General features: G+C 47.8%; 2 protein-coding genes across 4 annotated transcripts; one reads left to right on the top strand and one right to left on the bottom strand.

Annotated features, from left to right (window-relative positions):
- Nucleotides 1-5,651: 5,651 nt before the first annotated feature.
- Nucleotides 5,652-15,977, top strand: OVOL2 (ovo like zinc finger 2). 3 transcript variants are annotated; one of them, XM_081014951.1, is made up of 4 exons: nucleotides 5,652-6,030; nucleotides 10,897-11,081; nucleotides 12,886-13,075; nucleotides 14,911-15,977. In XM_081014951.1, exons 1-4 carry the CDS (start codon nucleotides 5,667-5,669, stop codon nucleotides 15,219-15,221), a joined length of 1,050 nt encoding a protein of 349 aa, XP_080871077.1. In that variant the 5' UTR covers nucleotides 5,652-5,666; the 3' UTR covers nucleotides 15,222-15,977. The 3 variants fall into 3 exon arrangements, with proteins under 3 accessions (XP_080871077.1, XP_080871078.1, XP_080871079.1); XM_081014952.1 differs by lacking the exon at nucleotides 5,652-6,030 and adding an exon at nucleotides 7,058-7,145; XM_081014953.1 differs by lacking the exon at nucleotides 5,652-6,030 and adding an exon at nucleotides 7,069-7,145 and having other exon boundaries at nucleotides 10,900-11,081.
- Nucleotides 15,978-17,015: 1,038 nt separating this feature from the next.
- On the bottom strand, nucleotides 17,016-23,141 carry MGME1 (mitochondrial genome maintenance exonuclease 1). The gene is made up of 5 exons (XM_081014965.1): nucleotides 23,010-23,141; nucleotides 21,881-22,484; nucleotides 19,738-19,957; nucleotides 18,202-18,334; nucleotides 17,016-17,710 (listed from the first exon to the last, which is right to left on the bottom strand). Exons 2-5 carry the CDS (start codon nucleotides 22,404-22,406, stop codon nucleotides 17,564-17,566), a joined length of 1,026 nt encoding a protein of 341 aa, XP_080871091.1. The 5' UTR covers nucleotides 22,407-22,484; nucleotides 23,010-23,141; the 3' UTR covers nucleotides 17,016-17,563.
- Nucleotides 23,142-23,937: the final 796 nt, after the last annotated feature.

Here is a 23,937-nt window from a genome sequence, read left to right as displayed (position 1 = left end):
GCGTTTCCGTGCGCTGCTCTGGTTCGCCAGAAGCGGCGTAGACATGCTGGCCACATGACCCGGAAGCTGTACGCCAGCTCCCTCGGCCAATAAAGCGAGATGAGCGCTGCAACCCCAGAGTCGGCCACGACCGGACCTAATGGTCAGGAGTCCCTTTACCTTTATGTTTCGGGGAGTGGTGTCTCTGTTTAAGTGCAAAAACGGAGTCCTGTTCGTGGGCGTAGTGCCAAATGGGGACAGGAAGGGGCAGCTACCCCCCATCAATAAAAATCAATAAAAATACATAGCAAACTGAGGTTCTCCCCCACAACAAAAGGCCTGCCCCCCCCAAACAAAAATCCTGGCTACGCTCATGGTCCTTTTTATATGGAAAATAAAATTTCTGCACCCAAATGAAGGAAACGGTGAAGCTGCCATCCAAAGTCCTTCCTATGATTTGGAAAGAAAAGGTCACCAATCCCTTTTAAATCCATTAATTGCAATGCTTCAGGAGCCAGCCATTTCTTAGGAAATGCAGGGAGTGTTGGTTCCCTTGTGAGAGTCTTGTTATGGCAAAGGGATCTGGCTGAGAGAGGATGGGTATTTTTCTTTATCTTATTGCTGGAGAGGGGGCAACAGAAAGCAAGAGTTAATTCTGGAGAAGCTTGCATTGTGATGTGGGGGGCGCTGGCTGAAGAAGGGAGGAGTGGCATTCATTTTATTATTTAAAACAGTCCAATGTGCCGTTTAAAAGAAACTAAGTTAGGCTTCAAACAGCCTCTACACACTTATCATGGAGTAAGCTTACTTCTGAGTAGACATGTGTAGCCCTTTGCACTTAACTGTGGGATAAACCCACTCCAGCCCACGGGGGCAGCGGCTGTTATTACTGCAGCCTTAATAAACACAAGCACAATCTTCATGTGAGCGTCTCCAAGTGGATTAAACCTCCCCCCTGTCAGGAATTGTGCTTTGCGCTAGGAATTGGACAGTTAATCCAGTTTCAGCCCTAGATAACAGAAGCTTAGTCAGCCTGTAGGATTCCCTTTAAAACAGGTCACCAGCGGTAGAAGAGAATTTGACAACTAACTGCTTAATCCTAACCATGGTTCTATTCAGAGGTAAAGTCCGTTGAAGTCAATAGGGAAAGGATTACTCCCAAGTAAATGGGTTTAGAATTACAGGATAAACTGCAATCCGAACCCTACTTCCTGGGAGTTGTAAGGTCTATTGAAGTTCTGTGTGGCACCTTTAAGACTAACCAATTCAGGCTCCAGTCCTAACTGGGAGTAATCCCTATGGCATTTAATGGGGCTTATTTCAGAGCAACGCATGGCTATAGTGACAGTTACTCACATTAGAAATTTTGACAGCAGGGAGTCAGGGACCCCTTCTAAATCAAAGTCAGACGCTTTTTGTTTTAGTTAGGTACTATGTACTTTATGAAGGGATGCGGGCAGTGCTGTGGTGCTGTGGGTTAAACCACAGAGCCTAGGACTTGCCAATCAGAAGGTCGGCGGTTCAAATCCCCACGAAGGGGTGAGCTCCCGTTGCTCGGTCCCTCTTCCTGCCAACCTAGCAGTTTGAAAGCACGTCAAAGTACAAGTAGATAAATAGGTGGGAAGGTAAACGGCGTTTCCGTGCGCTGCTCTGGTTCACCAGAAGCGGCTTAGTCATGCTGGCCGCATGACCCGGAAGCTGTACACGGCTCCCTCAGCCAATAAAGCGCGATGAGCGCCGCAACCCCAGAGTCAGTCAGGGGTCCTTTACCCTTTACCTTTATGTACTTTATGTACTTTATGCAACTGCAATGCTTTTGTGTCCACACCTTTGCAAGCGAGGACAATGAGGGGGGAAAGCAAAACGACTTGGCCCCATCCATGTGACTTTATTGGCCTTCCCTACAAGTAACTTCTGGGGTAGCGCAGTCAAGCATAGAATCAGAGATGGAAGGGACCACAAGGGTCATCTATTCTAACCCCCTGCAATGCAGGAAACTTTTGCCCAGTGTGGGACTTGAACCCACAGCTCTGAGATTAAGAGTCTCATGCTCTACCACCTGAGCTCTCCATGAGATTCTTCATCTCAGGGTTGTGGGTTCGAGCCCCCCTTTGGGCAAAAAAATTCCGCATTGCAGGGGGTTGGACTAGATGACCCTTTGGTCCCTACAATCTCTACAATTCTATGATTCCTCCCTGGCCACTGGTCACCCCAATTGGTCCAGGGGGTAGCAGCCACCAGTGCACTGTGGTCTGAAAGACATCTCATTAGGTCCAATGGAGGTGCTATTGCTGTATTGTCCACACTGAGCAGCCTCCCTGATGGAGCTTAAGAAGGCATCTCTCAGGCATGGTGTTGGACACAGGGCTGGAGCGAGGGGCAGCAGGGACCACAGGGCAGCAGACACTTGTGGGCTGCCACTGCCTCTTCCTCTGCAATATGGACACCTGCCACCATGCACCCACCTGCTGCTACCTGCTGCTAGGTGGGGGCACAGCAGTGGGTGGGTGGCAGTTGGGTGCACAGTAGAGGAGAAGGCAGAGGTAGACTTGGGTAATAGTTTGTAATGTGGCTTAGGGCCCTCGTATTTACTGGACCACCTCTCCTGGTATGCCCCGCAGAGGACCTTAAGGTCCATGAATAACCATAGTTTAGAGGCCCCGGGCCCTAAGGAAGTCAGACTATCCTCCACCAGGGCCAGGGCCTTTTCAGTGATGGCTCCAACCTGGTGGAACGCTCTGTCCCATGAGACCAGGGCCCTTCAGGATTTAACCTCCTTCCGTCGGGCCTGTAAGACAGAGCTATTCCACCTGGCCTTTCATTTGAATTCAGCCTGATCTTTTATTTCCCTTCTCTTCCTTCCCCCTCCCCTTTTATGAAGATCACCCACTCTGAGACCCCACAGCTAATTCTCCCCTGGCCTCCTCGCTGGCCCAAGTAGGACCAATTCAGCCACCTAGCCCTGGGGATTATCTAATGTTTATTTCCCCCTAAATTTATTTCTGAATTTTGAATTTTATTGTTATTCATGTTTTTATACTGTATTTTATGCTGTTTTTACAATTAAGTGTTTTAATTTTGTTGTTAGCCACCCTGAGCCCGGTTTTTGAACTGGGAAGGCGGGGTATAAATAAAATTTATTATGATGATGATGATGGTGGTGCCCTGTGTGAGGTCAAAATTCAGTGCCCCAAAATGGATCTTCTCAAGTATGGATCTTCTTAATTTTGCCTCTCCTTAGCTCAGAGCCCTGTGCTGGGGAACTGCTCACACTAACTTTAATCCAGCGCCCCAGGGGGACAGAATATTCTGTTTTGCCTCCAGTGCCAAAACATCCTGGGTCGCCCCAACTGGACGACTTATGGAATCTGATGGGGATTTTCCAATGTCAGCAATCCCTTAAGCTCCTTACCTCACTGTGGACCAGGGAGATAAGGAGGGCTATTGACTCAATCTCTTGGGAGCGTCCACTCGGACACTGCGCCACTCATTGTGCTCCTTAGTTTTCCTCAAAATTAATGAGGACTGAAGCAGGCCAGGCAATGTCCAGCTGGCTAGCGTGGAAGTGGCAGAGTGAAGCTGACTGAATAGCAAAACTGCCTGACTGACGGGGTGCTAGAACTGTCAAAGACCTGCTGTGACAAGATTGCTAGACATTTAGAGGACAGAAGGGCTCGCCTTCATGCTGATCTTGATACTGCTGTAAATACAGTCTCTGATGAGGCCTTGAGAGTGTTGCCTTAGTCGATTCTCCAATTGCTGAGGCTTTTCGGTTAGCATAAACTGTATATTGCCCCCTATATAGATAGTTGTCTGGGGTAGGAACTTACCTGTAATTATGCTGTTTAGGTTGTATTTCTGTTGTATTGACTAAACTTCATCTTCTGGACGAGAGTGGGATGTGTTATTTCATTTGTGCATGATGTTGTACAGTAAAAAAAAAATATTAAAAAGAAAAACAAAAAAATCTAATGTTGTTCTTGCTGCCTTCTAACTCCACCAGAAGACTCTAAACACAAACCTTGGATGAACAGGGCTTTGTCAGTAAAACTGTCTGAATGCCACAGCTGGAAATAAGAGCAGGTGTGTTTAGGATTAAGGACAAGGCAAGTCTAGAATCATATTTCACATTTTGGGTTCTTAACTGTGACATGGGTATAACATCGTCCCATGTGTCTCCTACAAAATACAAAGAAAAATGTAGACCTCAGGACAACAGAGCTTTGAAATGTCTTCCTGTTGGCCAGGGGTCAGTCACCTAGGGATGGTAGGTGAGGGAAGGCCCATCGTGGCCATGAGATCAAGATGGGCCCCTCAGCACCACAACGGGGTCTGATCCCATGCTGTATTGGTCATTGAATGAGGGGCAGGCCACCCTAGGGGCATGGAAGTCACTAAAGGCACGGAGGCATTTTAAACATGAGCCTGTACATTGTGGGGACTTGGAAGCAGCAACCTTGGAAGAACCAGATGCACAGGAAATAATATATACACAGCATATGATTTAATATTGAATTCATATCCTTTCCTATAAAAAGGTGGGACTTCTGGTGAAAAGGGATATAGAGTTCCTGCCACTTTTTTCAGTGATTGACACACGTCTTATATTCATCTTTTGTTTATGGATCTATACATCCCAGTTATTGTATTATAGGTTTTAGATATTTGGTACTCACTTTTTTGGATTTTTGTTTTATTGCCTTTCTGTGCCTTTTTTAATAATAAGATTCAACTCTTTTTATGTATTTTTTTTCTTTACGGCCATCACAGCCATTAGATTTTGTGTATATAGATAGATTATAAAGTTCAATTAAGTTTCTTACCCTTGACTTATTTATCTTATGTTGTTGCCTTATTAATCGGGGGTCATTTTTCCTTCTTTTGGTTCTAGTGAGAAGTGGCCTATACTCTACAATATTTGCTTTGGAGCTCTACATAAAACACACAGCAGAGCCCTTGATGTACATAGCAGGCAGCTCCATCCATTATTATTTTTTACTGCACATTAAATCGTAGGCTCTCGTGTTTCATCTAGACATTCTCACGCTTACATGCTGGAGAAGCACCCTTGCCCTACCCCTTGCAGTGCTGGGAGGCATCTTCATCACCAACCTCAGAGGAGAGAGAGGCCTCTGAAGATGACTGCATGCAAAGCAGACAGCAAAAAAATAACTTAATACAAGTGCCTGGAGCTGCTTGGCTTTGAATGTCAGCCTGTAGTTACTTCCCATGGATGCACTGCCTGTCCACACACACACACACACACACACACACACACACACACAAAACCTAGCTAGAGGGAAATTCTTGCATGTCCCGCAGAAGCATTCATTATATTAATATGAAATTAGCTGGTGTGTTTGTACATGGCAACCAGATACACATTTAGAGCCCCAAGGGGAGAGCAGCTCAGCGCCCAAATCAGCTTCCAGGACCTTGGAGACAGCAGCATGCAACCGCAAGGCTCCATCTGGGTTGGTGGGGGGTCTCTGCTAGTGTCAGGAAAGGGGGTGCTTGCTCTTGCTGGTGACAGAAATGACCTGGGGAGGGAAGTCTACGGTCCTAGGAATTCCCCCTCCTCATTTTCAGACGTTACATTCTTTGCAAACATTCATGCCTAAGGAAGGGCTGGAACAAAGCAGCTGCTCCAACCGGTCGGACAGGTAGAGAGGCTTGTTGACACCGTTATGTTTGCAGCACGCATGCTCCCTCCAAGTTTCCTGGTGGTGCCTTTGCTCAGATACACCTTTGGAAAGGGGGTGGGGGTGAAGGGGGGCACCTCCGGCTCCGGCGTGGGGTCTCTTGCTCTCCTTGAGGAGGGGGATCGGGCCGGGGGGCGCCAGCAGAAGCCGCGACCCATTGCCAGCGCGCCTCACCTGGAACCCCAGGGAAGGGCGGAGTTCCCAGAAAACGGAACGGCCAGGAGGAAAGGTGAAATCGCGGATCTCATCATGCCCAGAGTATTTCTGGTGAAGAGGAGGAACCCGCTGCCGGCCAGTCGCAGCTGGGACGAGCTGCCCGACGAAGAGAGGGCCGACACTTATGTCCCAGGTAAGGCGGAGGAAGCAGCACACCTGGCAGCCCCCCCCACCGCACCTCGGCCTCAGCCGGGCTCCTCCCGCCGCCCCCAAACCGGTTAGGCTCTCCTCGAGGAGGCAGCAGTTGCCCCAAACAGCTTGGAAGCCGGATTGAGACCGGCTCTGAATCCTGGCCGCAGGGGACCCAAGCAACGGGCAGTGAAGAGAAGGGAACTCTGCGTATGCTTCGATGCACCTTTGCTACCACTTCGTAGACGTTACCGCCGGCATTGAAAAGTTTCTGCGGCTAAGCCCTGGCGGATCTGAAATCGGTTTCTGCAGGAGAAGTTAGAACGTTTTCGGCTGCAGCCCCAACCTCCTTTCCCCGGGAGCGAGCCGTACTGAAGTCAATAGGAGTTACTTCTGAGTAGACACGCTTAGGAGCAGGCGGGACGGGACGGGAGTCCCGGGCCGGCCAGTCTCCGCAGGGCGGCTCATAAATGCTGCCCCGCCGCCGATTTCCACGAGGCTTCGTCTAGCCAAGTTAACGCGAATCGGATTGCAGCCCCATCCTACCCGTGTATACTCAGAAGTGAACTCACTCCGAGCAAACATTGTTTGGCTCCGGCTTTGAGCCGCCCTTTCGGCGGATTGCGGTCTCAGGGGTCCTGAGGTCAGGGGCGGGGCTTCGGCGGCGGCTCTCGGCCGGGAAGGGGCCGCGTGTCACCGTTTCACACGACCAGGGAGAGACCGAGCGGCCCTCTCTGGCTTTTAACAAGAGCCGCGGAGAAGAGCCCCGCGGGAGGGCTGCTAGTCTCGCGCGCGCGACTCGAGGGCTGCCTTCCCCGAAAGGGCAAACGGAACACGTGTCGCGACGACGCGGGAGCTGCGGCGGCGCCTCGCCCGGGGCGCGCTTGCGCTTGGCGGAGCCTCGTCCGGAGCGGGCGGCGGGGGGCGCTCGAGGCGGAGCGCGGTGACCTTTGCGCTCGGCGGCGGGCCGAGCAGCTCCCGGTTGAGGCGGGCGAGGCGCCGGGCGGCCGCGGGACCCGCCCTGAGATCAAACAGGCCTCGGGAGGGAGCGCCTTTGTTTGCCGCGCCGCCCCCGGGGAGCTCCTGGCCCCCGAAGGCAGCAGCAGCCCCGCGCTCCAGGTGGGACTGCCCGGTGGGGATCGCGAGACGAGGAAAGTGAATGGCCCCCAGTTAATCAGCCCTCATTCGGAAGATCATTCTTATTTCACTTTCAGTAACTTTCAACTCAAGTTACTCCACCCCCATTCCAGAGCATTGCCATTAACTGTAGATTAGGAGAATTCTCCATTTCACTTGCAAGCATGAAGGCATGTGCTGCTACAGGTGCACTAGGGTGTTTCTCTTCCTATCCAGGCCTACCAACTCTAGGGGGCCAAAGGCTCCTCGGCCCCCTCAATATTTGTTTTAAGCAGGTTGGGCCTCCTCAGTCTTCAGGCATCCCTGTGCACGTTGAGCTATGCCAGTCCAGTGTCCGAACACTGGCCTCCTGTGTCATGTGCATGATTCACATGTACACAATGCGTGCTGATCTTGGGAGCGACCTGGCACCTCTGCTCTACCTGTGGTCACTGCTGGGGATACAGGCCTGCCTGTCTGAAGGCACTGCGATTGCCTGCAAGGGATTCCCACATGGTGGGGTTGATGTTGCCAGCCTTGCCAATGGGCCTGGTGCCTGAAGCCAGCACATCCTTGGGTATCCTGCCACCTTCCATTCTACGTTCTTGACCAAGCCAGCATAGACATCACTGAGACAGAAGTGCAAACATGCTAGGAATGTAGTCTTGGAAGAGCACATCTTCGTTTGAAACTTCCCTGCCATGCCCCGAATCTTCCCGATACAGCGCATGTGGAAGGCGTTGAAGAGTCACTCCTGACGGTTGTTAGTTACCCGCAATTCACTTCCATAAAGCAGCCTGCTCAACACACACGCCTGGGAGACTTTCATCTTGGTGCTGGACATTAGCATCCCATTCTTCCATACCCTTACGGCCATTGCCATAACTGCCTTGCCAGTACGCTTGTCCAGCTTAGCATCAATGGAGAGGTTTCTGGTTATGGTGGAAACCAGGTAGACAAAATCATCTACCGCCTCAAGTGTGTGGTCACCAGTGCGGATGTGTTTAGTGCTGGTGACATCCTGACCCATGATGTTTCATCAGGCTGACAGTAAGGCCGACTGAACGCCCTGCAAGCTTGGGGCAAAATGGTAGGTCTTCCTCTGAATGTGCTGTCAAGGCTGCATCATCTGCAAACAACATCTCTTGGGTAAGGACCATCCACATTTGTCATCAGTCGAGAAGGAGGTTTCTGCACTTGCTGTTGGGGAAATGAGGGGCAGATGGGGCTCATTAACCTAGGAAGGTAGCCCACCAAAGAGAAAGAAAACTATGATCTTAAACCCTTACTGCCTTGTGGCTATACTCATTCATGAGAAAGGCTTCAGAGTAAGTTCTGAGGAATAATTAGTATCCACTGCCTTGCAGGACATCTTTGAAAGAAGGCCAAGGAGTAAACCCTACACAAATCTGCAGTGGAGTCCCTAAGGCAGTTGGATGGCGCCTTATATGTCTCCTTCTGGCAATTCCTGCAGCCAAGCTGGTGCCAAATGTTTTCCTTTCCTTTGGACCACATCAGTGAGGGCTTGTCATCTGGGCAGCCCAGGACCTCCACATATATTGCCCAGGTTTGCGCCCTGGAGAGGTCACTTTAGTGTTGCGAATGCAGCACAAACAACATGGGAGGCAGTTATAAGATATAAGCTCAACCTGACTGGTGTAAGGTACAAGATCTTTGGGTTGCCTTCATTGGTGGGAAAGATAATTGCATCGAACTGGTCAGCTACTGCTCACCTGAGGCCAGGCAGCCCTCAGTCAATAAAGTGCCAATCTGGCACTGTCCACCTTCTTCAGTGAATGTTTGGAACCCAAAGTATCACCCGGCAAGTGGACTGAACCACAGCATCAGGCAACAAAGAAAATAAACAAACCCTCCTGCACTTAGTAAGCTGGAACATCAGGACCATGCGTCCTGGCTTATCCAGTGACCTGCTGCAGGTTGGTGACTCATGGAAGACAACCATCATTGACCATGAGCTGAAAACATTCAACGTCAATGTTTTACAGGAGACCATACTCGCTTGGAATGGCAGCCTCCGAGAGAAGGGACACGTTTTTCTGCCAAGGAGGGCATCTGGAAGAACCACGTATTCCCTACATAAGCCTCACAGTGAGGAACTCCCTTCTGTTTGTGATAGAACCACCCAGCGAGGGATCAGAACACTTGCTTTCCCTCCGTCTCTCAACCACCTCCGGGTTGGTCAACACCTTGAGCATCCGTGCTGCCACTGTGTGCATTGGCATACAGACCAAGGACCAGTTCTAGGAGAAAGTAGACCAGGCTATCAGGAAAGTTCCAGCCTCCAAACACCTATTCCTGCTGAGAGATTTCAGTGCCAGAGCTGGGGATGATCATCACACATGGAACAACTGCATAGGCCTCTCTGATATTATTGGCAGCATGAGCGAAAATGGGCAAAGTCTGCTTGAACTGTGCTCACATCACAGCCTTTGCATCAGGGGTCTTTGCTCTTCTCTTCCAAGGCCAGGGAGGTGAGCAATGCCTCCCTACAACATGGGGCTGGTCTCTGTCTGTTTGAAGGAAGCAGAGGTAAAGCCACTCCTTAAGAAACCCTCACTGGACTCAGAACATCTAAGGAACTACAACTGCTATTCTCCCCTTCTTGGGCAAGGTTATTAATTGGGTGGTTGCAGACCAGATCCAGCCACTCTTGGAGGAAACTGATTTTCAATATCCATTTCAATCAGGGTTTAGGCCTAGTTTTGGCACAGAAACTGCGTTGGTCACCCTATATGATAGGGTATCATATGTGGGTAGCTTATGATAGGGTAGCATATGCGGTGCCGGGGTGCAAAGATCCACCCGGCCTCTCCCGCAGGTTGCCCAGTTCCAGGCTCGCAGGAGGGCGGAGCTGGCCGGCCGCCTCAGCGCCTCGCTGGCTGGGTCGCCCCCGAACTTGTGGTGCAAAGCCGCCCGCAGCAGAAGAGCCTGCCATGGTGCTCTGACTGACGGGCAGGCTCTTCCCCAGACTCGACTCTTGGCCTGGCGCCCCTGAGAGCCCACCACCCGGGTGCCCTGCACCCCTAGTGCCTATGGGTAAGACGGCCCTGGTGATGACCACTGTCAGGAGAGAGACATGGGAAATCATAGAGTTGTAGAGTTGGAAAGGACTCTTCCTCTACTCCAAGCCCTTGCAATGCAGGGATCTCAGCTAAAGCATCCATGGCAGATGGCCATCCAACCTCTGCTTAAAAACCTCCAAGGAAGGAGAGTCCACCACCTACAGAGGGAGACCATTCCACTGTTGAACAGCTCTTGCCCTCAGAAAGTTCTTCTTGATGTAGTCGGAATCTCCTTTTTTGTAACCTGATTCCATATGATTCTGCAGAAGCTTATGACAACCTTATGGTGTTGTTATCCAGTCTCCTGGCGGTGTTTTTAAATAAAGGAGCCCAGACAAGCTGCTCAGGTGTAGGAGGTATTTTGCAGACAACTGTGTTAAATATGCAGATATCAGAGGATGAGGCTGGTGTGGGAAAACAATGTCAGGAGGAGGACAGTAGTTCCTGCTTCAAACTCTGGGAATGTAACACACAGGCAACCCATTTACTGAAACTGACTTTTTAAAGTCAGGTGTGATGCATAATGATTAGCTGATTGTTCTGTATCCCAAGTCTGTGAAACAGATCAGGCCCTATCAAATAAGTGAGTAATTCCAGGAGTACGATGCAAAAATCATTATGCATATGAATGCTCCCTGTTTCTGTCATTTAACCGTGTGCTCAATCTCCAGGAGAGGTGAAGCATGCCCTTCTCAACTATCGCAGTGAAGATAGCTGCAGCTTAGAGAGCAGCAGCAGCAGCAGCAGCAGCAGCAGGGACACAGAGGCTGCCAACACCTCGGCTCCTGAATCCACACCAGAGGAGGCACTCCTGGACTCGGCAGTGAGCCGCCCCACAGTCAGATCCAAAATCAAGGTACAGACTGTCATTGTGAATGAAGGTCACAGGTGGTCAGGGAACAGGAGGCGGGTAGGTGTGGAGGACTCCCTGGTCCTGAATGGGGTAACTGTGCCCCTGAAGGACCAGGTGCGCAGCCTGGGAGTCATTTTGGACTCACAGCTGTCCATGGAGGCACAGGTCAAATCTGTGTCCAGGGCAGCTGTTTACCAGCTCCATCTGGTACGCAGGCTGAGACCCTACCTGCCCGTGGACTGTCTTGCCAGAGTGGTGCATGCTCTAGTTATCTCTCACTTTGACTACTGCAATGCGCTCTGTGTGGGCTACCTTTGAAGGTGACCCGGAAACTACAACTAATCCAGAATGCGGCAGCTAGGGAGCGGCTGCTGAGACTACATAACACCGGTCTTGAAAGGCCTACATTGGCTCCCAGTACGTTTCCGAGCACAATTCAAAGTGCTGATACTGACCTTTAAAGCCCTAAATAGCCTCGGCCCAGTATACCTGAAGGAGTGTCTCCACCCCCATTGTTCTACCCGGACACTGAGGTCCAGTGCCGAGGGCCTTCTGGCGGTTCCCTCACTGCAAGAAGCCAAGTTACAGTGAACCAGGCAGAGGGCATTCTCAGTAGTGGAATGCCCTCCCACCAGATGTCAAAGAGAACTACTAGAATTTTAGAAGACATCTGAAGGCAGCCCTGTTTAGGGAAGCTTTTAATGTTTGATGGACTACTATATTTTAATATTTTGTTGGAAGCCGCCCAGAGTGGCTGGGGAAACCCAGCCAGATGGGCGGGGTATAAATAATAAATTAATTTAAATTAATTTAATTTAAATATGTTCCTTCTGTATGACATGGGACTGACTTGTGCGGTTAATCTGACAAAATATTAGATGATTTTAACATTTCTAGACACCTATAAAGAAGCAACATTTAGACAAGCAGCACATGTTGAGGGACACACAGCAGGCTGGTCTAGCTAATTCGCCTGTCAGTATTGCTCATGCAAGCTTTGAATTTTGAAAATAAATAACTGTAAATGAAAATGTCTACTCTTGTCACTGCTAGTGGAAAGTCACTTTCTTATACAATGACTATTGTTTGACTAGAAGCCGATTCCATTTTTGAAGCACTAGTCATTGCCTACCATTAATGCGTAGAGCAGCTACTCACCCTGTCCTTCCATCAGGTTTCATAAAGTTGGAATTGTGATTTGTAGAGCATTGATACAAACCTCAGACATTTGCCAAAACTGAGATCAATGCGGTTGAGGGCCTCTGACCAAGTCAAGGCTACTGTTGGGCAAGACCTCATCTTGGAGCCTTTGGTACCGTTCCCCATGGTATCCTTTCGGATTGTCTTCCTGGGATTAAGAATTGGGAGCACTGTATGGCTGCTGAGTCTAGGGAGTAGTACTGAGATATTGCTTTTTTCATGCCCCTGGCAGTAAGGATCTTGCCTCCATACCCCTACCTCCATGTTATCATCCACACCAAACTTGTGAGAAATCACCAAAATTGTGAGAAATAAGAAATCATGTGAGTTAACATTCCAGTAGAGGAGCAGAAGGGGATCACAAAAGTTGTCTGATAAGAAATTATATTTAAATTTTATATTTTTAAATATCTATATGTCATTATCCCAAGGAAATAAGGCAATTGGCAGGCACATAGTATGTCAGTCGCAGATTGGCAGATCTAAAGTTCTGCAGACTTGCTCCAGGACATACTTTAGTTCAGGCTAGGTAAGATCTGAGGGGCCTCACCAGCTCCTCAGTCAGGACCTGTGACTCTTAAGATCCTGTTTTATTTTCCTCTCTTAGTTCACGACTGGCACTTGTGGCGAGGCCTTGTTGTACAATTGTGAGCTATGCGGCAAAGGATTTCGCCTGCAGCGCATGCTGAACCGCCACACCAAGTGTCACAGTCAAGTGAAGAGGCACTTGTGCACCTTTTGTGGGAAAGGATTCAATGATACTTTTGATCTGAAAAGACACGTAAGGACACACACAGGTAAGAAATGAGGTGCACTTTCCATTCCTTCGGAGTGTCCATAGGAAAGTTTGCACTATTGACTGTTTGCGTATTCATTTAAAGCATTTTTCTTCTACTCTTCTGGAAAAAAAGAAAAGTTCCCAGAGCAGCTTAGAAATCTCAACGATAAAACAGATAAGCCCATTTGCTTTTTGCATATGAAAACACCAAGTAGCTTCTGGTTCAAAAGGAGTGGGGGACTTCAGGGCCAGGGCACAAGTGTGGACCCCAAGACCTCAGTGTCCAACTGTGGAAATCTGCCCAGGCCACACGCTCTTGCTGGCCCTGCTCTGCACCCTTCTCTAGTGATTTTACCCCACTGGACTGACTGTGGCAATACCGCTGGCCATGGCCTCTTTCTCCACCCCTGCTCATCTACGGTTGCTAACAGGCAACTTGCAGCTTGAACACGTTTAAGCTGTGCAATCACAGCTTTATGCGCCTGGTGGCCAGGTGGCTGAAACTGCACCAATTAGACACACACAAGGCAGGGCGCTAAAAAGCTCTTCTGGGTTCTGGGAAGGTTTAACATGAGTTCTAAGAGCCTCCAGAGCCCAGTAAGCAAGGTGGAGAGCAAGGCCTGCTGCCTTCAGGGAAGCAGGGGTAGTTGCACTGGGGCACTATCCAGGGTCGTTCTGATAATACACGATTTTGGCTTTACAAGCAATCCCACAGAACATAACCCTAGCACAAGTTGCAAGCCTACTGTATTCCTCTGAAAAGGAGCAGCAAATACTAACACTGCTGTTGTGTATTCTGTTTTGTGTTCATTTCAAATTAAAAGGCAGCGTTCAGCTAATGCAAATGTTGCACTGTTAATCTTGAGCACACTTTTCCCCCCAAACGTTCATATTTTGTTTCCAATTTTATATAATTAATCATGCATTTTTAAACTAATTTCTAGATTTCCCCTCTAGTTTTGACAGCTTTGGGCAGGGAAAAGACAATGAAGCCTGGTGCAACTATTGTAAGAGAGAAACTGGGTACCGTATTTTTTGTCCCATAGGACGCTCCGTCCCATAGGACGCACCTAGTTTTTTGGGGGGGGAATAAAGGAAAAAATTTTTTCCTTTATTTCCCCCCCCAAAACCAGGTCGGGAAAACCGAACCAGGTCGAGGAACAGCAGGATGGTGGCGCTGCGCCTCCTTGCTGTCCCCCGAGCTTGTGGGGCTGACCGATGTCTGTCCGGCGTGCGGGGCGCTCTGCTTCAGGGCGTCTTTCGCGCCGGGCGGCAGGCTGCTATCCGCAGCATGGGGAGCCCTGCGGGGAACTCCCCCAGGGCTCCAACACGCTGCAGATGTCTGCCCGGCGCGAGGGGCGCTCTGCTTCAGGGTGCCCCTCGTTCCGGGCGGCAGGCTGCTACCCGCAGCGTAGGGAGCCCTGCGGGAACTCCCGCAGGGCTGCCTAGGCTGCGGATGTGTTCCTGAAGCCTGGAGAGCGAGAGGGGTCGGTGCGACCCCTCTCGCTCTCCAAGCTTCAGCGAAAGCCTGCATTCGCCCCATAGGACGCACCCAGATTTCCCCTTCATTTTTGGAGGGGAAAAAGTGCGTCCTATAGGGCGAAAAATACGGTAATATTTATAAGTAGTTTCAAACATATATATTCAGCTTATTAAGAAGCAAATTTCTGAGTTCTGCAGAAATATTAATTTTGTGGCCTGAACCACTTTCAGACCTTTCCCCCAAAGAATTACAACATACAACATCATCAGCTACAGTTTGCAGTGATCAAATCTGTAAATGTATGTAGTGGAGTTAAATGCTGGGGATTATTTTTAGAATGTTCCTTAAAGTTCCTAAAAATTACATTTCAGGAATCCGCCCATACAAATGTGAGATCTGCAACAAAGCCTTTACCCAGCGCTGTTCCCTGGAATCACACCTTAAAAAGATCCACGGAGTGCAGCAACAATATGCTTACAAACAACGAAGAGATAAACTGTATGTCTGTGAAGATTGTGGCTACACAGGCCCAACCCAAGAGGACTTGTACATGCACATCAGTAATATTCATCCTGGAAGTGCTCTTCTGAAGAAAACATCCAAAAAACTTGCAGCTGTTTTGCAAAACAAACCGATCTCTCCAATGGAGACGAGCCCAGAAGAGACTGGGGAGCAACAGTAATATTGCACTGCATTGTAGTGGCCAAATGAGTTGGAAGTTTACAATTGTCTGAAGTCGGGTTGCCAAGTGTCATGGTCTGACAAAACATTTCAGGGTTTTAGTGGCCCTGTTGAAATCCCTAGAGGAAGGGAAGACTGAAATCTCTTGGGCAGGCAAGCTAGCATCTGTTTGGCTTAAGAGTTTTTAACTATTCTCGCTGTTAGTAGACACAGGCCCATTAGATCAGAATCTTCCCTTGACCTGTCAGGTGCTGTCTTCAGCCTACATCTGATGTCACTAAACTCTGCTCATAACCTTGCAGGATTTACCTACCGAGCTGCAAAGCGCCATCCTTTAAGCTCCCTATTCTCTGAACTCTAGGAGACATGGCAACCCTGACCAGAACTGAATTCAAAAGGAAGACAGCACTCAACCTGGTCTGATCAAACTGTCTAGTTACTTAATTTCTGAACGTGAATAAAATCTCCCCAGTATGGGGCGAACATAGTACAGTACATAGCACAATCTGAATTGTGCTTCGTTCTCTCTCAGAATTGTACAGACATCTAATACGTGCCTTTGATAAAGAAACAGTTACCTATGGCTATAACGTATTTGACCAAAATAAATGTATTTAATTTGAATACAGGTAACTGGCCTAGAATTCAAATAAAATATTTTTGTCAATAACACACTAACCATCATTTGTATTCCCCCTCCCCACCAAAAAACCAAAGTCTGTTATGAAATATTCCAATAAAGTTATTTATGACTCTATTTGAAAGCCTGTTTTGTGTCCAAGCCTGTGGTGGCGCTCCCTCTGTGGTGCCCACCCAGATCCCATTGTGCTTAGTGGGAAGAGAACTGAGCTATGCTAGCTAAAGGGCTGGTGTCAGAGGTGCTTCTGGGGGCATGTCAGGGAACAAAAGGGCTTAGGTGCCTGTGGATCCTCAGTCATGGCAGTGTACGTCCAATGCCCAGCTCCCACACCAGCAGGGCATCTATGGCTGTGGAGCTTTCCACAGGCTTACTGGGGTGGGATGGGGTGGCGTAAATCCCCTCCCTGCATCAGACTTCTCTCTCTGCTGGTAGAGCAGGACCTCAACTGTATCCTCAGATGGCTCTTGGCTAGCTTTGGAATGGCACCCAAATTAGCAATAGATTTCAGTGTGGATTTCCACACAGCTATATAACCATATAACACAGGTCTAGAAAGACCTACACTGGCTCCCAGTACGTTTCCGAGCACAATTCAAAGTGTTGGTGCTGACCTTTAAAGTCCTAAATGGCCTCGGTCCAGTATACCTGAAGGAGCGTCTCCACCTCCATCGTTCTGCCCAGACACTGAGGTCCAGCGCCAAGGGCCTTCTGGCGGTTCTCTCGCTATGACAAGCCAAGTTACAGGGAACCAGGCAGAGGGCCTTCTCGGTAGTGGCACCCGCCCTGTGGAATGCCCTCCCACCAGATGTCAAAGAGAAAAACAACTACCAAACTCTTAGATGACATCTGAAGGCAGCCCTGTTTAGGGAAGCTTTTAATGTTTAATAGGTTATTGTATTTTCGTGTTCTGTTGGAAGCCGCCCAGAGTGGCTGGGGAAACCCAGCCAGATGGGCGGGGTATAAATAACTAATAATAATAATAATAATAATAATAATAATAATAATAAATTAGCTATTGAATCAGAGCTATGTCCTGGGAACACAATGTAATCCATCTATGAAAACCATTTTTTATTCAGGCAATGTCTTCCTAGAATATATTGTTTGTAGTCAGGTCACCTCAAAATAGCACCTCAACAGTTTGGAGCAAGGCAATCAGCGTTTGTGCAATTTCCCATTAAATCTGCTGCTTGGAATATGATTCATGTTATAAACTTTTCACGCAATGGAAATTACAGTGGAATCCCTCTACAGCAGGAGCAGTCCTGACCCCAGGGACGACTGATTTTGGTGTCAAGAAGAATTCCACCCTCCCTTTTTTTTTTTTACAGTAGACCCAGCATAAGATCTCTTCACCATGATGGGAGTTGTTAATCACCTGTCATGGATGCAAAAGAGTGGTGGGAGGCGCCAGGTGGGGAACCCCCAAGGGAACCACCAGGGGACTGGGGGTGGGATGACTATGACTGGTCAGAGGGAGAAGGCACATCTGTGCTCCCTGCATCAGAGGTCCAGGCAGTCAATTGTATCTCAGCTAGGCAGAATTAACCAGAAGGAAAATTCTGTATGCAACCACGGCTGCCAGAATGAGCAACTCTTAGCTTAATATCACCCACTATGTTTTCCTGGTAGCATTTAGTTCCTCCATTTGCTTCAAAGTAAAAAAAAAAGTCTGCCTTAAAGGGGCTTAAATTTAAAAAGGGTCACGCAATTCCAAAGCCTTTCTCTTTATATTCCTCCAGGCGAAGCAGCCACTTATTCCAGTACTGACAGCATAGCTCAGAGTCTATGTAATGTGCGTGTGCAGGAGAACCATCTTTGTAGGCGACCACAAGGAGGCCACAGTCAACCTGAGGAGCAAAGCAAGTTCAGCAGAAGTTACGCAAGCGAAATGCTCAGCAGAGTGACTTTTTTGTTCTAAACTTAGTCTTCGACTCTTTCTACAGTATGAATTTGCTAGACATGCACATAGAGCTAACACTACAGTGTGGATTGGGCAAGTGAGTGGTGGAGCACTCTGTGGGTGGAGGAAGCTTTTTCTATTAGCTCAGTCCTTACTCAGGCAACTTACCTGGTTTCCTTCTGGAGGAGGGCAGAAAGAGGCCTCTCTTACCCCATGCCCATCACAGAAACTAAGCAAACAAGCTACTTTGCCCCAGCTCACCCAAGGTATAGGAACAACATCTTTTCCCCTGCCCCACCCTTCACTGTCCTTATTTTTCTGGAATGTCATAGGATAAAACAGATTCACCTCCAGAATGAGCATGTGGAAATAAGAGGCAGCAAGTGCAAAAACTTATTTGAATTGTCATGCTACTCAGCTGCTGCCCAGATTACTGACCTGAAAGTTGTAATTGGCATCATGGTTAATGGCTCCTATGTACGCGGCAACCTGGAGTGGATTGTCAAACGTATTCCGAAGAAATGGTTTCGCTTTCCCTGATGTCTTCCATTCAATTGCACATAATTTCCCTCTGTGTGCCCAAGCGTAAAAAGAAAACAGTTATGAATCGGTCAGCCAAAATGCTTGTGCTTGTTACAGACCCTCCTCGCTGAGGGAGGGGGGTGAGGGCTTGTCCAACACCACACTGAGCAAGAGGCTCCCTACTGGACAAGTCCACCCCTCTTCTCCAGCTCCAGTAAGATGAGGCTGTTTCCAGTTGTATAAATTCATCAGCGAAGTTACTCACTGCTGACACAAGTGCTTCTAAAATCAGCACAACATAAGAGAGAGCCCATCCCAGGGCCCAGGTGAAGAGTGGGGACTTGTGCTGATGTCAGGTTGCAGAGCTTGTGGAAGCCACTCAGTTGCCTAAGGCAGAGGCAGCTCTTTCTCCTCCTGTTTTGTTACTTCAACAGAGGTGACAATTTAGATGTGCCAAAACTCTCTGGAGCCTCTCTCCTGGTGGTCCCTTCATCTGATGAAGGGACTAAGGAATGTAGGGTCCTTCAAGAGTGAAGAACTGTGGACAAGGTACCCCTGAAGAGTGCTTGTACACAATCTTAAGAGAAATCAGATTTAATGTATTTGTTATGTGTGTGTTTTAATCATTATTTTTTTTTAAGGTGCTTGTACTGCAGCTTTGCTGCCATGGCAGCAAATACAAGGTAGCTTTACAGCAGTAAAATTTAAATGTAAAATCTATCAATCTACTACAGTGGTACCTTGAGTTACAAACGCCTCAGGTTACAAACGCTTCAGGTTACAAACTCTGCTAACCTGGAAGAGTGACCTCAAGTTGAGAACTTTGCCCCAGGATGAGAATGGAAATTGTGTGCCGGCGGCGAAGCAGCAGCAAGAGGCCCCATTAGTGAAAACATGCCTCTAGTTAAGAACAGTTTCAGGTTTAGAACGGACCTCCAGAACGAATTAAGTTGGTAACTAGAGGTACTACTTTACTTGGCTATTATACCATTTTTAAAAAGCACAAACCATTTAATGCATGAAATAAATATATGCAAAGGTGGTACAAAAGCAAGGTGGCAATAACTATGCAGAATCCCCCTGCACCTTTTCTCTGAGTGGCCTGTTTTGCTGGTCTAGTAAGTACAAAGCCACCAAATTTATTATTAGGAAAAAGGATGACCTAACTGAGTCACTTTGGGCAAGCTACCTTGGCTTCACTCTTGACTCAACTCCCAGAGTTTGGGAGAGGATGAATGGGATGCGGACTCCTGTGTCTCAGTTTGCAGCATAGGGCAGGTATAAATCTAGATAGTTTTAAACATTCAGGGCACAAGGCACCTGAAGTTAGACACTTTTGTCCCATTGATTTCAATGGGAAAGCAAAGCATATGCCTAAGTCAACATGACTTTAAAGCATTTAACATGGTTTGGAGTGTTCACGTACAGTATTATGCAAAGTTAGCCTCTCACCGATATTCTGCCACACAATCCACTAGGCCTTGATAATGAAGGGTCTCATGCTGTACCGCACTTTCAAGGACTCTCACTCCAGTAACATGTTGCAGCACATGCTGCACACTTTTTATGTAGCCAGATACATTGGTGTCTTCTTCCTGCTCCACAGAGATTTCTTCAGCTAAAAGTAAAGTTTCCATGGCTGCATGGAATAATTTACCTTGTTGAAAGATATCTGCAAAACAATAAAAAATAATTATACTGAGTACTTAATCAAACTTTGGCTTTGCAAGGTTAATGCTGCGGACCATTTCACACATAAATTGAACATTACTTTATTTCATAACCTGATTACTCAGAACTTTATGACTTGCAGATCACTGTATGAACTGCTTTGACTGAACAGTATCTTGTTCATAGTCATCTACTGTATATTTTGATGGCTTTTGAGTTTGTCCACTATACAAAGTATGAAAGTAATAAAAACAAAAACTGGGGAAGACAACTTGGGGTGTCAAGAGAAGGGCAGTATATGCACATTCAAGGACTCTCACTTAACATCTTGTTAAATTAGGACTCGTAGGGAAAGTGCTTCATAACCCAAGACCCATGGCACCTGAGCCTCAATAATCTGTAAACAGCCTAAGCAACCACAGCATTCCAGTGCCAAGAATGACCTGATTCACAGTAATAATAATAATAATAATAATAATAATAATAATAATAATTTATTATTTATACCCCGCCCATCTGGCTGGGTTTCCCCAGCCACTCTGGGCGGCTTCCAACTGAATATTAAAAACAGTACAGCATCAGACATTAAAAACTTCCCTAAAGAGGGCTGCCTTCAGTTCTCTTTTAAAAGTAAAATAGTTGTTTATTGCTTTGACATCTGCTGGGAGGGCGTTCCACAGGGCAGGCGCCACTACCGAGAAGGCCCTCTGCCTGGTTCCCTGTAACCTTACTTCTCGCAATGAGGGAACCGCCAGAAGGCCCTCGGCGCTGGATCTCAGTGTCCGGGCTGAACGATGGGGGTGGAGACGCTCCTTCACCAATGTGGTGAAGGATGCTCCTTCACCAATAATGGTTCCAACCTGCACCAATTTCTACTGAGCCAGTCAGCTGCTTAAAACTAATAAAGTCTATAATGGGTGCCTTTTTACCTGGGTTGCACAGTATGTCCCTTACCTATGGTTTGCTAATGATGGCTTGTTCATGAAAATAAGCCATGGTTTGTTGCTGGCTTACTGACATTAACTATGACTTAGTGTTACAAGTGAAAACAGACACCTGTAGTCTGCTGTGTCACCCCACCCAAATCACTTGTCAAACAACAAAGGTGCTAGACAAGGGTGGCTTGAAAATAAAGCCACTCTCAGTTCCCAGCTCCTCTCACTGGTGCTTTTCCTGAAGCTGACATTGCTGGAAACTCTGCCTACTAACTGGACTCCTTTTGCTACTGAACTCCACTCCACCTAAGCTGAGTCACAGCTGCAGCTTAAGCTGGAGTTGCAAACTTCTTTGAACAATCACTTTGCAACAGCTGCATGCTTGGCTGATTTTAGATGGTGAATGAACCAAATTTGTGAGCATGCTGTGACCCTTAAATTTCATCCCTTGTTTAGCTTGTAGCTGATGCAGTATCTGCGGCTGAAAAGGTTTTTAAGCTGCATCTGTCCTATGTGACCTTAATGTAAAGTTCTTAGAACAACAGCAGAAACCCTTCTGGGTGTGTTATATTTATGCTGTTAGGATGGGGGTCAAACAGATGGGCTTGCACAGTTGGAAAAGGGGAGGGAAGGGGATGTGTGTGAAGTGCTGTCTTGAAACAACTACACTTTATCCAAGTAGGAAGAGCTCACAGCTTTGATAGCAAAGCACAGAAAGAAAATACAGAGTGGGTGTTGAGCAAAATGAGGTTCCATTTCTGACACTGATTTGACTAACAGACTAAACTTACTGATGTGTGCATTAGTAAAAGCAGTCAAGGCCTCCAGCAGCAGAGGGGTAGGGAAAAGGCAGTGGTGATTTTTACTAAATTGCATTGCTGATTCTTACTAAACTCAGAACATGGAATCATTGATTAATTCACCCCTTTTCCCCCTGGTGATTTCAATCAACCCACCCATGGATGTTCCCATATTTAGTCATTGCTTACTTTTAGTGTATTCGGCAAAACCCTCTATCCCAAGTTCTAGAATCATCCGCTGTTTCCACTTCTCCAGATAAAAAGCTTGCTCCACAGGCATGGTCTGTTGTAGAACAGCTGTCACACTAGACAAGTTTTTTCTTTGCAAACTGATTTGCAAAGGCGGTCCTGGAGCAGTTTCTTGAGGCAAAGAGCTCTTGTTGGGATTCATTAGAGGACTCCAGTTCCTACAAACTTTTGGTTCATCCTCCTGGTCTGAGTTCTTATATTTCCTTTCTGGTCCATTTAGTATATTACCTTCTTCAAATACCAATTCAGGTCTTTGAGAACTGTCTTTGTAGGATGTGAGGTAATTGATCAAATCTCTGTATTTTTCTTGGTCAATGTTTTCATACCGGATGGTTGTTTTCTTTTTCCCATAGAGAGAGCACGAAGCAGCAAGTGATCTAAACCTGAATCCTTCCTGGTTCAACATTCCTCTCAACAACATTGGGACTCTCCAACATTTTCTGTTAATGCAGAGAAATGACATCATACTGCAAGGCAGTATTTACAGAAGGCTGACTCCAGAAGATGTTTCATTGAGAAATGCTTCTACTTTCCCATAATTCTCCTATTAGATAAATATAAAAAGCTTTGGTTATTTGCTGTGTGCTGTCATTGGGTCTGCCACTACTACTGTCAGGGTGATACATCAAATATGCTTCAGATAGCAGATTTTGAGGTAACAGTGAAGTGCAGCAAAGTATGACATATTCAAGAAATAATTTCATTTTACCACCAAGAGGGGCACAATTTAATCCTAAAATGTATTGGGCTCTCCAACTACTATCATGTCTTCTTAGCTGCACTGACAATTCTCTCTGAGGCACATTTCCTCAGAAGGAAGTGCCATTAGTATCAGAGATAACCCGTTTCCCCCCAAAACCTGGGTCTCCAGCTGTTTTCGGACTACAAGTCCCATCATCCCTGACCATGAGTCCTGCTAGCTAGGGATGATGGGAGTTGTAGTCACCACGGTAGCTTTCGCAGCTGAATAAGGCCGGAGCCTTGAAGAAGAGCAGTCGAAACGGGAAGCGGCTGAGGGAAGAAGATGCGTCTAAGCGGCTGGAGAGAAAGTCAACTCCTTAAGAGCCACCTGAATAAGAGGCGGGAGTCACACGGCTCGACCTCCACGTCCCGCGGGAGCGACGCCGGCCTCAGACGAACAATCCGACTGCCTCCTTCAGCCGCTGGCCTCACGACGTCACTTCCGCCCGCCTTGTCCGCCGGAAGCGAAGACAGGCGGGCGGAAAAGGAGAAGGCGAGAGCTAGAACGTGGTGAATGCTACGCGCGGGAGGATATTCCGGGTTTCAATACACTTCCCCTTCCCTCTCCCCACCCACCCGACGGGAGGAATCCAAAAGCAAAGCACAGTTCCTGACCTTACTCCGAGGGCATATTTTTATTTGTGTGCTTCAAGCCATTTTGCATGGTGCGATTTAGTAAAAGCTTTCTGTGTCGGGAGTCCTTGCTATGCCGGGAGGGATCCGCCCAAGCCTCTTGTCTTTGACCACAAAGGGACAGGGTTCCAGGTTTTAGGGGGGGGTCTCGGCAAAGCGCCCCCAAACGGCCTCTCCACTGGCATGCCTGGACAGCTCTTCCAATGCCCCGCCGCGTAGCCGTTGCAAGATGTGGGTGGCCCTCCCCACCCCAGCTTCCCCTGGAGATGCAAAGTGCCCCCCTTCGCAAGCCGTCAGGTCAGTCACCTGAGAATCAGAGCTCATCCCTGGCCCTCCGCTCACCTGCAGGGGGTCAGCCCCGGGTGTGCGAATTTGGAGGCCACACCCACCGCTGCCAGGGGACTCCTGCGAGGTTCGCCAAGGGTTAATGCAGCCCTATGGATTTTTCGGAGCTCGCCAACCTAAAGGAGGAGTATCAGGAAGAGTGGATTAAATTTAATGATTACTTAGTTAAATGTGTTAAGTTAACTGAAAACAGCTTGCAGATACTTAATTGGCTCAGGATTTTATTTATGTTAAGTGTCAAATTAATATGTTTAATTTCATAATGTGAAGATCTAAGA

This window comes from Podarcis pityusensis (assembly GCF_964106645.2).
Source record: "Podarcis pityusensis genome assembly, chromosome: 7".
Classification (NCBI taxonomy): domain Eukaryota; kingdom Metazoa; phylum Chordata; class Lepidosauria; order Squamata; family Lacertidae; genus Podarcis; species Podarcis pityusensis.
Note: the sequence above shows the minus strand (reverse complement) of the source record. Positions and strands in the feature narration are given on the sequence as shown.

Excerpts from the sequence above, each read along its gene's own strand:
- OVOL2 (XM_081014951.1), top strand. The coding sequence starts at position 5,667 with ATGTTTGCAGCACGCATGCTCCCTCCAAGTTTCCTGGTGGTGCCTTTG. Across the intron at positions 6,031-10,896 it reads GGCCGACACTTATGTCCCAG|GAGAGGTGAAGCATGCCCTT; the intron begins GTAAGGCGGAGG and ends CTCAATCTCCAG. Across the intron at positions 11,082-12,885 it reads CAGTCAGATCCAAAATCAAG|TTCACGACTGGCACTTGTGG; the intron begins GTACAGACTGTC and ends TTCCTCTCTTAG.
- MGME1 (XM_081014965.1), bottom strand. The coding sequence starts at position 22,406 with ATGATGTCATTTCTCTGCATTAACAGAAAATGTTGGAGAGTCCCAATG. Across the intron at positions 18,335-19,737 it reads GATTGTGTGGCAGAATATCG|AGGGAAATTATGTGCAATTG; the intron begins GTGAGAGGCTAA and ends TTGGGCACACAG. Across the intron at positions 17,711-18,201 it reads ATGCCAATTACAACTTTCAG|GTTGACTGTGGCCTCCTTGT; the intron begins GTCAGTAATCTG and ends TTTGCTCCTCAG.